We start from the raw sequence: 12,823 nt of genomic DNA on the forward strand, positions 1-12,823 counted from the left end.
ACTGACATTACAAATACATATACACATATTTACATATATTCCACAAGCCAAAACAAATGATCATGTTCAAAAGTTTACTACCTCCTCAAGCATCAATGACTGTTTGTAGCCTTTTGTGATAGTTGTGTATAAATTCATATTTTGCATATTGTGGATAAATTCAGTAATTATTTTGTATTGTGGAATATATTAAAAACTGTATCAATGCAAAAAAACTAAAAATGCAAAATATAAAATTCTGCTAGGACAATGTAATCTACTGGATATGCGACAGGATGTAAACCTGCAAACACAGATGTATATTGTATATTTTATTACATAAAACAATTATTATTAAAACACTTTACACGTACAAAATAAGGTAAAAGAAAAATTGTTTTAGCAGCAAAGGTTGATGCACTGAGATTGACCATGATCAATGAAAATATACTAAATCAAAATGAAAGGTTCCAGCAATGAAAATGAAACAATTACAACGATTTGCAGTGCATGCAAATGCACCATACCCAGAGAGCGACATAGTGTCGGCCCAGATCTGGCCCACATCCGGTACACATAGATTCCTCACGTACCAGGTGTGGGCCAGATTTGGACCGACACTATGTTGCTGTCTCTGTAGCAAATATAACAAATAAAAAGTGCATTGGCAGTTCCACAGAACAATTAAGTACATGAAGATTATTAGTACTACTCAGTACTTTTTTAAGTGCAAAGGACTTGACTAAAACATACACAGTTACACATAATAGTGCCATAATCCTCAGGTAAATGGGAGGTGTATGACTACTTTGAAACACCATCACTAGGCATCAGTGTGACCTGAATGTCATAGGCGTGTGGTTATCGTTCTGCTCCTGAAAATCTTTGGCAGTTTTGTTTTCTTCTTAGGCTGAAAGCTTTGAGAAAAGGTACATTTATGAAGATACACTTAATAAATCTACATTAACAAATGATAAAATGTTACATAATCATTAAAACAGGGATCACATAAAAACAGACTTTGATTTTCTTGAATTCTTACCTTTTACTTTCGCTGTCAGACTGTTGTGTTCCCTGCCTTCTAAATGATGTAAATTTCAGCTTTTGGATCTTACTTAGCTTTTTGTGTTCATTTTCCAGTAGCTAAATTTAACAAAGAGAGGAACAGTGATATTATAATAACTTCCAACATCCACATTTTCATGCTGTTAATGCTATTATTAAAGGGATAGTTCACCAAAAAAAAAAAAAAATCTAGTCATTATTTACACACCTCATGTCGTTCCAAACCTGTATGAATTTATTTTTTCAGTGCAACACAAAATAAAAAGGAATATGGATAAGGAAGAGGGGCTTGAAAAGTAACATAAGTCCATATGATTTTATGAGCCATTATAATAATTATGCCATCTAATAAGTCTTCTAAAGCCATACTATAGCTTTATATAAGGGAAAAGACAGAAATTAAAGTCATTATTAAATGAAAATATTTGTCGTGGTCAACATTTCCTTTATTGTATGGAAAAAAAGAAGCTTTTTTATAATAGTCTGTTATCAATAACTCCGTTCATAATCATACAGGTTTGCTAAAGACATCGTGTGAGTAAATGACAGAGTTTTCATTTTAGGTCAACCAATTCCTTTAATATCTATAATGATATCATCACTGTTCACTTACAGGATCTTTACCCTCAGGCTCCTCGACTAAGATATCTGCAATAGGTTCGTCTTGAGCAAACCTTGCTCTCCCTGTAGGGCAGACATTTATTTTAAACAGACATCCACTAAAGCCAGAATTTCTCTTTTCAACATATTTAAACTAATACTGAGTTCATCTGTCAAAAACAATCGCGACTCACTGTGACGGCTGACGGCTGCTTGAGTGTCGGATACTGATCTGTGCCGAAACCCCTTGGGTTCCTTTAGGCGAGACGGTCCACTGTCTGGATCTTCATGACCCAGAATCTGTAAACTTTGACTGGCTGGATATCTTATTTCCTCCTTATGAAAGCTTACACACTGCAAACATTAAGTTAGAGATTAAATGTGCTGGAAATATGAGCTTTCAGTTTACAGGAAACAATAGCCATGTTTCCATCCACTTGTCAATCGAATTATCTGAAGTTCAGTAAAAAACCTCATGCGAATAAAGCTGGTGAAAGTGTGTTTCCATCAAACGGCTTTAAAGCGGATAAAAACCTGTGCGTAATGACGTCACATGCTGTTTTGCGATCAAATTGGTATATCGAATTGATTTGAGACATGTTAAGGTGTTTCCATTCATTTTCTCACCGAATTGCACAACATTCAAGCAAACGTTTGCGAACAAAGTTTTACTAGGCAAAATGGATCGCACCATAATAACGTTTCCATCCGCATTTATCGCATAAGCCGTATATCGATCAAGATAAAAATCCGATGAGACCGATCGTATTTCATTTGAGTCGATATTCATGAAATTCAATCGAATTTGACTGTTTCCATAAGGCATTTTTCATTCGATATCACTTAATGCGGATAAAAACGTGTGGATGGAAACATAGCTAATGAGAAAGACACCAACTTGATAGACCTGGAAAGTCTTTAGAGAGTTATAAGACCTAAAATAGCAACTTTTGTACGATATATCAATGTCTCTAACCTCTTTTTCAGCATGCTGACTCTTCAGGATCTCCAACTCCTTCTGCAGGCTGTGGTTTTGCTGCTGTAGCATTGCGATGTTCTCCAGCATCCTGCACACTTGCTCCAGATACAGCAACCCTGGAGAGAGCTTGTCCAGCCTGTATTGATTACCGTCTGCAAACTGCTGAGACAGAGAGATCAAGACCTGTATTCATTAAGATTCCCAGTGTTGGCAACAGTACAGCTTTTTATCAACTAATTTGGTGGGATATAAAAAGGCAAAACCTAATCAAAGAACATTAGGTGAACTGTATAAAATGTAAAACATGATCTCTGTTCTATAGATTCAGATTTTGCTAATCTTGTTACTAAATAGTTGACAGATTATAGATATGAACGTCTATTCTGCGCTGCTCTGAGCAGTTTGAACAAATGAAAATCTCAACATAGGGAAGCAGAGCTTCTGAAGTCCCTTTAAAGGAAGTGAATGCAAATAAAAAATGTTAAAGCAGAAGTGCGTGAAACGGATTTACTAAAATGATGACTGAATGTTTCTAATCAGGTTTTCTGAACATGCCACCTTTCAGCTATTGGTTGAATGAACAGATAGTCTCCCCCCAGACTTATGCAATTGGCTTAGGCATTGTCCATACTAATACGTTTCCGTTTGAAAACGCATCTTTTTCTCTCCGTTTTGGCCTTCCGTGTGAAAACGGAGGTATTTGAAAACGATGATGTAAGTTTAGTCATGTGACGCATATTGAACCCATTGATATTCATGTTTATACCGGTATCATGCCTGTTATGTGCTATTCACTTTCACACAGTTGCTAAAATATGTTACTTTGCACACTCTTCATATCACAGTCCTGCAAAGATGACATAAAATTCACTCACATTTGCTGTCCTGCGGTAAAACATGAGAGCAGTTGCGTTTTAGACCAAACAAATAATGGTGAGCGAGTGCGACCTGGACCCCTCAGTGAATGGTGAAATATTTTGCCAAATAAAATGATCATGCCAGAGGAATTGTGTGATAACGTTTTTATGTCTCTTCCGTCTGTATCATCTCAGTGAGCTTTTATGAGGGTTTACACATGCGCTGTAAGTTGAATTTAGCGTTTTCCGACGTTTCAGTGTGGATGAGAAACTTTTGGAAAATGCTTGAAAACGCTAGTGTGGACGGAGAGTGTTTTGAAACGAAAACCCTCGTTTTCAAATCTATCCGGATTAAGATGTAGCCTGAGATAATGTTGCTGATTAAACTGAGTAATGTTTGGATAACTCCACAGTGTTCGCACTTTACAGGGAAATCAACCGACAAACGGCTTGTGATTGACTCTGCATAAAGCTGAGATAGAAAAAAGTATTTTAAAATAAAACCCCACAATTCACATTAATAAAGAGCAGTATGTGAATATATATATCTGAAACCAGTTCAACCTTAAAGTTAAATCGACCTGAATACAGTTGACCTGTGTCTGAATGTATTCGGTGTGGTTTTTATTGAGAACACTAGCTAATATAAACAAATGATGATTTAAAATTTTAAGGACATAATTCACAAAAATTATTTTAATTAAAATTATTGTTAAACCAACATAAAAAAAACACAAAAAAAACAGTTTGAGTCAAAGCCTTATAGCCTTATAACCGCTGGTTCCCTCATGATTTTCCCATGGGGTTCTATAATGGTGTTTTTCAATTTATGAGTAAAATAAAGCCTGTGGTAAACATAACTTGATGATACTTTGAAGTTTTATACTACAAAGTAAACTGCACCCCCCAAAACATAACGTATGTTTCTATTAAGTGACTAGATAAGACAGTTTGGGGTGTGAGTGTGTGCAGTTTACGTTGACCGAACCAGGGGCGAATTAGTCTTTCAGGATTTGACGTCATCCCTGCACCACTCTATAAACATTGTGACCGCTTCCTCATGTGACAATTAGCCCCTCTAGACTCCTCTATTTCAAAAATTGCAATAACTACACTAAAACACTCTCTGGTTACTTTTAACACCCAATTTCTTTCAAAATGATACAAGAAGACATTTGTTATTTCCTTATTAGAATGAAAAGATTGTTTTGGTTATGGTTATAGAGTTTTCTTTCCCCCAGTGTTCCCGTTAAAGCGATAACATTCAGACATGTCCCGCACAAATCTCTATCATTCCTCTCAGCCCGCTGGCACCATTCCAGTCATTCCTCTCTCACCTGAACCGACCGGTTCACAGTCTTAGAGCGCTTGTTTAGCATCGCATGACACAGATCCACACCAGAGACACATAGAAAGGATGTCTATACTGTGCATGTGTTCAAGAAAGATTCAAACGCGTGTTTCAGTGTGGTTGAATATGTAAGGGGTAACCTGCTCATTATGTACTATATTATAATATATTATGTACCTGAGCTAGTCATAAAAGGTTATGCAACTTGAAGACTGCTTGTCATTTCTTGACCATGAAGACTCACATGACACAGGCAAAGTGCATTCAGAGCTCTATGCCTTTGGCCTTGACCATTTCACCTGTTACTCCTGGGGAGATTATGTAATAAAAAAATAAAAAAAATTATCAAAATAATATAATCATAATCAAATCACATCATATCTTGGATCAAGGACTTGAACATTTCTTGAAACTCCTTTTTTGTCTAATACGTCGAAAACAGCTTCGAAAATCACATTCAACTGTGAATACATGAATCGGCCTTTTAAGCAATTATAAAATTGTTAAAAACTATAAAAAATATATAGATGTATGTATGTAATATATATATATATATATATATATATATATATATATATATATACATACAGTATATGTGTGTGTGTGTGTGTGTGTGTGTGTGTGTGTGTGTGTGTGTGTGTGTGTGTGTGTGTGTGTTATATATAAATAAATATAAATAAATTATATTGCAAATGCATAAGTGATCAAAGTTGATAGTAAAGACAATTATATTGTTACAAAATATTCAAAATGCTTTTCTTTTGAACTTTCTTTTCATGATTCAGATTATATCAAAAATCCTGAAAAAATGTATCACGGTTTCCAAATATTAAGCAGCATAACTGTTTTCAACTTTGATAATAATAAGAAATCTTTCTTGAGTATCAAATTAGCATATCAGAATGATTTCAGATTTGATTACAGGAATAAATTACATTTCAAAATTTATCACAATAGAAATTGTTATATTATTCCATTTTTTATTAAACAAATGCAGTCTTGGTGAGCATAAAATACTTATGTCAAATCATACCAATCCCTATCTTTTGAATGGTATAGTGTGCTTTTATATTAGGCTGTCAATTGAACTTTAATGGTAAATTATTTGATATAATTATTAAATGATTAATTTCTATACAATGCTACTGATGCACATTACTACTACTATAACTAATGTCTGTTTTCCAAGACATGCAACAATACAGTACATGAAGTCTACCTGGTGCAAATACCAGACAAGTAATTCTGGAGTGTGAGGAATGTGAGGAGTGTCTGATGTCAAGTGTGTGACATGAAATAAAATAAGCGTGTAATGTGCGTGTCAAGTGCATCTGAAGCAGCTCACAATGAGGTAGCAAAGCACATGTTCGTTCAGAGGTGGAACAGCATGATTACATTAGTCATAAAAGTGAACTATTTTATGGCAAATAAAGAGATATGCTAACCAGTGTTCCCTATTGTAGCAAAATGGTTTCAATGAATATGAAAATGTTTATATTTTAGATTAGCAGTCACTTTCTATTGTACTGTGATGTATTAAAAACAAACATCTTTAAAGGAAGTAGATTTTGACTGCTTACCGCCAACTGGCTGTCTAAAGGTGGGCAATGCTGGTCATATTTAAGACTTTTTCTGTAGAGCTCTGCTTTCTTGGGATCTGAAGGCTGTGAATGTGTTCTCCTTGGGCGGGCAACTTGATGATGTGGTCTGGAGCTGGTTGGGTGACAGTTGGTTGGAAAAGAGGCCGTGTTACAGCGATACAGTGGGCCAGTTGCCCCCCTTTCCATCTGGTGCAAAGATTCTCTCCATGAGGGTGATTCTGTCCTTCTCAAAGCTTGCTCCACCTTCAGACATGTTGTTTTTGGAGCCACAGAGCTGAGAGAGACACATGAGGATGAGGAGGAGCACATAGAAGGAGACAGGGGTGAAGGTTGAACATGATCCACTGTAGAGCCAAAAACTGGGTGTGATGCATCAGATGTCAATGCACTACACTGGTGAGAATGGCAGGGAGTTGTACTAACCGTCTCAAATCCTGAGTCCTCGGATTCTGATTTTACACTGGATAATGGGACGGAGTCCCTAGACACCGAGTCTAATATGTCCACACCATGTCCCGACTGATAGTGTAAATCCGGGTAGCCTTCAGTCACCCAACTCTCAAGAAGATTCCCAAAATTCCTATATAGGTTCATTGATAATGAATGTCTCTCTTCCAGTATTCTATTTCTATCCTCAGGCTCTCGTAGTCAATCAGAACACGTTGATCTTCTGTTGAATCGCAGCACCTTGATCTTCTCACAATTGACCAGACACTTGCAGGTCGGTTTTTGTCAAATTGAACTAAAAACACCTTTCAAGGGCCGCCCACATTCCAACTCATATGTTTCGTAATCGGCTTCTGACAACTGCTCCGCTTCCGGTGCCGTTCCTACAATCCTGAGCTCATGTTCTCGGCAGATCTGTCAAGACATGTATGAGGGTGTTGAAACTTTCACAAAGCCCTTAAACAAAGAAACTGCTGGTATGTATCCTGAGAAGAATATGTAAATGTCTCCATAGCATTGAAAAGATCTCAATTTATCCAACACAGGGCCACCATAGACATTATTGGGGACAAGTACACCTCAACACACACCCCCGATACTCAGATATACTTGCTACACTTAATTATGCAGTTTTGTTTTGTTTGTTGAGGATGATAAAACGTTTTTAGGGTGGTTATCTACCTAGGGTGGTTATACCTCAGTCTAACAGTGCTCAACAATGCAAAACGACTGAGATGGCCAATCAAATCAAAGAAGATTTCTAGTGCGATAGGCTACTTCAGTTTTACCGGTCCGGTAAAGAGGTGCAAGGCAGATTTAAGTAGCTAAACATTTCATATTTGACATGTGTTTTACTGTAGAAATGTTAAATGGCGACAGTAATATGCAGTAATTCATAATTGAATTTGATGAGAAAAAAAACATACGTTAGACAAAAAATGAGTTTAGTCCTCCAATGTTCTAGACATGTTTATGCTCTTAATCCAACATAATATGATGGTACTTTGCAAATTCATAAATATACAGTACACGAGAGAAATTAACAAAAACTGTTTTTGTAACAATTTAAAGTTAAGCATTGTTCATTTGGTAAATAATATTGGTCAAATGAACCATGTTTGGAGAAATGGTACTTGACTCATTTGATCACATGGGATATAATTTATATAAAAAGAATGCACTGAAACTAGGACCATAGCGTTTCATTAATTTCACAGCTATGCAGAAGCTGCACAGAGGAATAGACATTCCTTTCCATTGATAACATCAGAATTCCTCTCTGTGTAGGAAAAATGAAAGTATGCAACATCAGAGAAAAACTGTTAACCACTAATAATGATATGCAAAGCAAATGTACAATGCACTCCAATGAAGAAATTTAATTCAGGATGTTTGGGTTTATGGAATTATGTCAACAATCTGTGTTAATAACTTGATTATTCATGCCATTATGATTATACATAATACAGTTTGACTTCAATTAAAGTTATACTGTACCTAAATAGGTATTTGCACATGTCAAGGTGTTCAAACTATTGATTTGTTTAGGGAACATAAAAACAGGAATCTTCAATATCTCTCTCTCTCTCTCTCTCTCTCTCTCTCTCTCTCTCTCTCTCTCTCTCTCTCTCTCTCTCTCTCTCTCTCTCTCTCTCTCTCTCTCTCTCTCTCTCTCTCTGTGTGTGTGTGTGTGTGTGTGCGTGCGTGCGTGTGTGTGTGTGTGTGTGTGTGTGTGTGTGTGTGTGTGTGTGTGTGTGTGTGTTTTGGCCACTTACTGTTTTGAAAAGGGCAGTCCGTTAAGATTCATTCTTTAGAAATCTCGTGGACTGAAACGTTATGAGGGTAATGAGCTAATGACAGAAGTATAATTTTTTGGAGAACTATACCTTTAATAACACGTCTAAAACAAATCAATTTCCAGTCAGTAAATAGGCTAGGTTTTGTCCTCTTGGGTCAACGGAATCATTTTTTATTTATAGATAACGAACGCGCTTAACCTTTTTCATTAGAGCCATTTCCTTTTTGTGGCTATAAATAATATATCCGGGTGCATTTCTCCTAGCACCCACAAGAGGCTGCAGCATCACAACTAACTGACTGGTCATCATGCTAAGTGTCAACAATCAACATGCCAGCCAAATGCAGCGAGCCCATGCGATTTTAAATCGGTCAATGCAGTATCGACGTTTAGAACAACTGCTGATAGAGCAGAGTTTATCATCAAACAGTTTAACTGGAATTATTTGTTTAAGAAAACTTATTTTATGCTTGTTTATCAAATAATTATTTTATTTAATGTAGGTGACTGCATACTTTATCGAGTGCTTTCATCGCAATGACCAGAGAACACCATACGTCATGTGATTACGCGCTCTCTGACATAATAATGGCACGCGGACGCTCGCTCGCCTTGACTCCCTCACTAGCAACCGTTACACAAACACTCACAACTGCAGCGGGTTTGAAAAGATGGAGCAGTTTCCTCCAAAATTCAGCAAAGTGCTGGTGACACCCGACCCGCAATACATCCCTGGGTGAGAATTCAGTTATTTCACTGAATTGTTATTAAGTGGTTTGTTACTTATCTTGTTCCAGATGTTCAGCAGTTGGTATTTTTATGAATTTGAAAAAGTGCACTTTCTTTAATTTGAATGATAGTTTATGTATGGGTTTATGTTGAAGTAACGTTAACTGCAAAAACTACAAAAAGCTATTTTAAATGTAGCCTACCTTCAAATGAAGCTGACACTCTTGACTGTTTTACTGGATAAATTCACTGGTGGTCATTGTAATCTATCTCTATCTGTCTGCCTGTCTAAATGAATCAATCAACAATATTTTCAATATCATTGGAAATGCTAATATCAAATATCACTGACTTCACTAACTCTGTGTCCGCCAGGGAATTTCAATCCATCATTCATTTAGCACATGTATTGTTTGTGTTTATTTAATCTTGACTCAGACTTTCAATCTTAAACCATTAAAATGCTATCCTAGATGTATTTGATTTTCTTAGATGCACACAAATGAAGATTTTTAGAAAACAATCCATCTCTGTCTGTCCATATAATGGAAGTTTACGGGACCCACAAAGCTGACACTTCATAAACCACACAAAGCAAACACAATGGTAATCCCTACAACCCCAGTTGATGAATCAATGTCTTCTGAATTATATGTGTGTGTAAGAGAAATACAAATATTATAAACTTTTTTTTACGCTTCCGCCCAACTGTCATACACAGGTTCATGAGAAAGTTGTAAAGCACCACATCAGCATGTTGTGAATTCAGAAGCTCACGTGAGAAGTTAATCGAAAGCATCACTTGGAGTAACTAGCCTACTGTCACTGTCACTTCTCACTTGAGTTTCACAACACGCTTACATCACGCTTCACAATGTGCTGGCGACATTGTAAAACCGTGTTGTTGTTGTTTTTTGACAGTTTTTCTTATACTCACCTATTGTTTCACATCAGAGGGCATTGATTCATCAACTGGGGGTCATATGGATCACCATTTTTTTTGTCAAATTATGCCGAAAATGTGAAAATATAATGTAATTGTAGTGTCCCAAATGACACTACTATACTTATACTATCCATTATGTACTCAACCTTGTAGTGTATGAATTTTAAAAGGATATTTTGTCATTCAGCATTGGAGTCTGATAGCCCCTTCCCCTCCGCTACGCAGGCTAAGTAAAGCTGCGATGGTTGAGTTAGTGCATGAAGTGTCCAACATTCCACACTTGTTTTGTTTTTTCAGATAATTAAGTGCATCATCCAGGTATTTGAAGTGCATATTTCAGTGTGAACACACTACTTGCACAAGAACACAAATTGGAACGCACCTTGTGTGTATTTAGAATACATAAAATGCTAGCAGCAAAATTAGACAAAAGAGTCAGACATTTTTTCCCAAAATTTTTTTAAAATGACACTTCTGTCACAGAATGCATTGTGGAGGAAATGTTTGACTCATGCAATGCGTGTATGTCCACTATGTACATTATGTCCACATGGTTGACATCATTATAACATAATCATCATTCCCAACATCTGCTGATGGTTGTGTGCAGGTATGCAGGCTACTGTCCTCAGCTGAAGTTTCACATGGGCCAGACTTATGGTCAGTTAACAGCAAAGCTCCTGTCTTCCCCGGATGTATCTCACTCACAGAGGCTTGTGCTCCATACCGGTCGTCTCCCATCCACAGAGAAGGAAACGGACACAGAGCCCCACGATGAGACCTGGAGGAGCCAGCATGGAAGGAACAGGAACCTGGAGAAAATGATACCGGGATACACAGGTTATTAGCAGCTTGGGGGATTGCAGTACTTAGTGTCAAGTTTGCAAATCTGTTAACATATCTGTCTGTGCTCTAAGGTTTTGTTCCATTGCGCCAAAACTACTTCTGCAAAACATATGCCGAAACCTGTCGAGATGCAATATTGGAGTTCAGCCAGGAACAAAAGAAGAGACTTCGTATAGCTTCTGCTGACCTGTCTTTAGCTGGCAACAACAGCGTCCCAGGCTTCAAAGTAAGATGTCACAGTCGGTTTGCTCCTCTTTCACAGCTCCCCTGTGTAGGGTCACCCTGTTTAATTATACATGCTAAATATCCAGTATCAAAGCAGGTCGAGTGTCACATGCCTGTGAATGAAAGGAAGAACTGTTACTAAACAAGCTCTCCAATCAAGACACTACATGATTTCTGGCAATTATCACCCCATTGTGATGAAACAAGCTGTAAAAGTTCCCTCCCCTGATTAGATAGATAGATAGATAGATAGATAGATAGATAGATAGATAGATAGATAGATAGATAGATAGATAGATAGATAGATAGATAGATAGATGCTGTTATTTTGTTTTAGCTATATTCATCAGCTACCTTCTTCAGCTTGCAATAATATCTAGTTTTAAATTCAAAGCTACATCTAATGGTTGTCCTTTGTTGTAGCCTGGGAGATCGATCAGCCCTCTGATTGCAATATCTAATGATCCTGCCCCCTACAAGCCCCCGGACCCCTGGATGCCACAAGGCTCCCCTTACCTCATGGAGGATAACAGCCCACATAAGTATTTCATCTCAGGTGAGCCAGAGATGGGCTTACCAAGATTACCAAGGTATTTTAATGAATTTTTCACCAATCTTTGTTTAACAATTGTCATTTTGACAGGTTTTACTGGCTATGTCCCCAAAGCTCGGTTCCTCTTTGGTTCTGGATATCCCATTATCACCAACAAGGCACTAATCCACTTTAGCAAGGAAATGAAGGCAGGTCAGACCTCCCTCAACCTGCAAGAGGAGGAGTCCACCAGCTTGCCTCTGATACCCACAATATACCCCTCCAAATCAGGTCTCCTGCCCTCCTACACGGGCCACATACCAGGTAAGTGAAGATGGTAATTACTGTAATGTTTCTTTCCAGAAGTGATGCTGTCTTTTCCAGTAGAAGAGCAATGAAAAGTTTTCATTTTATATCAACAGGGTACAGATTTCAATATGGCCGTACATTTGAGAAGCTCACCCGTAATGCTTTGGGTCACACTGGTACACAGAGGAAGAACGCAGGGGAAAACAGACTGAGCTGAAGACCCAACCGTGCAACTGAAATCAGTGATCACACATAACTCATCTTAGGACAATTAAAGTCATGTGGGTCATCTAACAAGCAACATGTAGCCGTGGAGTTTATGTTGTCATATTTAATGAGATTCACTATAACTTTAAAAATGGTGGAATTGGTATGGTTTAGTATTATTATACAAAATCATGTGATCACTGAAAAGCTTTTCATTTAATCCAACAAAAAGAAATCTATTTTGACAAAATATATGCTTTTTACAAATACTTCCTAAATTATTCTGGTACATACAGTACATACAAAAAAGCACACAATACAAACATTAATGACTCAACAAATCTTTATTATC

At 37.2% G+C, this 12,823-nt stretch overlaps 2 protein-coding genes across 4 annotated transcripts; one reads left to right on the forward strand and one right to left on the reverse strand.

Moving 5' to 3' along the window:
- Positions 1 to 298: 298 nt before the first annotated feature.
- si:dkey-106l3.7 (uncharacterized) lies at positions 299 to 7,098 on the reverse strand. Of its 3 annotated transcripts, XM_056253303.1 has the most exons (7): positions 6,856 to 6,947; positions 6,412 to 6,706; positions 2,621 to 2,785; positions 1,839 to 1,998; positions 1,658 to 1,728; positions 1,022 to 1,122; positions 299 to 896 (listed from the first exon to the last, which is right to left on the reverse strand). In XM_056253303.1, exons 2-7 carry the CDS (start codon positions 6,616 to 6,618, stop codon positions 827 to 829), a joined length of 774 nt encoding a protein of 257 aa, XP_056109278.1. In that variant the 5' UTR covers positions 6,619 to 6,706; positions 6,856 to 6,947; the 3' UTR covers positions 299 to 826. The 3 variants fall into 3 exon arrangements, with proteins under 3 accessions (XP_056109278.1, XP_056109277.1, XP_056109276.1); XM_056253302.1 differs by having other exon boundaries at positions 2,621 to 2,782; positions 6,412 to 7,098; XM_056253301.1 differs by having other exon boundaries at positions 6,412 to 7,098.
- Positions 7,099 to 9,309: 2,211 nt separating this feature from the next.
- cimip2b (ciliary microtubule inner protein 2B) lies at positions 9,310 to 12,740 on the forward strand. The gene is made up of 6 exons (XM_056253310.1): positions 9,310 to 9,413; positions 10,963 to 11,192; positions 11,270 to 11,424; positions 11,847 to 11,979; positions 12,067 to 12,279; positions 12,378 to 12,740. The coding sequence occupies exons 1-6, from the start codon at positions 9,349 to 9,351 to the stop codon at positions 12,479 to 12,481; spliced, it is 900 nt and encodes a 299-aa protein (XP_056109285.1). The 5' UTR covers positions 9,310 to 9,348; the 3' UTR covers positions 12,482 to 12,740.
- Positions 12,741 to 12,823: the final 83 nt, after the last annotated feature.

This window comes from Rhinichthys klamathensis, unplaced genomic scaffold, assembly GCF_029890125.1.
Source record: "Rhinichthys klamathensis goyatoka isolate OS25496 unplaced genomic scaffold, OSU_Roscu_1.1 h1tg000104l_1, whole genome shotgun sequence".
NCBI lineage: Eukaryota > Metazoa > Chordata > Actinopteri > Cypriniformes > Leuciscidae > Rhinichthys > Rhinichthys klamathensis.

What these genes read in the sequence shown, in the direction of transcription:
- si:dkey-106l3.7 (XM_056253301.1), bottom strand. Translation starts at nt 7,026, where the DNA reads ATGAACCTATATAGGAATTTTGGGAATCTTCTTGAGAGTTGGGTGACT. An exon ending in AGCAGCCGTCAGCCGTCACA is followed by an intron (nt 1,729 to 1,838) that starts GTGAGTCGCGAT and finishes TCTGCCCTACAG; the next exon opens with GGAGAGCAAGGTTTGCTCAA. An exon ending in AGCCTGAGGGTAAAGATCCT is followed by an intron (nt 1,123 to 1,657) that starts GTAAGTGAACAG and finishes TGTTAAATTTAG; the next exon opens with CTACTGGAAAATGAACACAA.
- cimip2b (XM_056253310.1), top strand. Translation starts at nt 9,349, where the DNA reads ATGGAGCAGTTTCCTCCAAAATTCAGCAAAGTGCTGGTGACACCCGAC. An exon ending in GACCCGCAATACATCCCTGG is followed by an intron (nt 9,414 to 10,962) that starts GTGAGAATTCAG and finishes GGTTGTGTGCAG; the next exon opens with GTATGCAGGCTACTGTCCTC. An exon ending in ACATAAGTATTTCATCTCAG is followed by an intron (nt 11,980 to 12,066) that starts GTGAGCCAGAGA and finishes TCATTTTGACAG; the next exon opens with GTTTTACTGGCTATGTCCCC.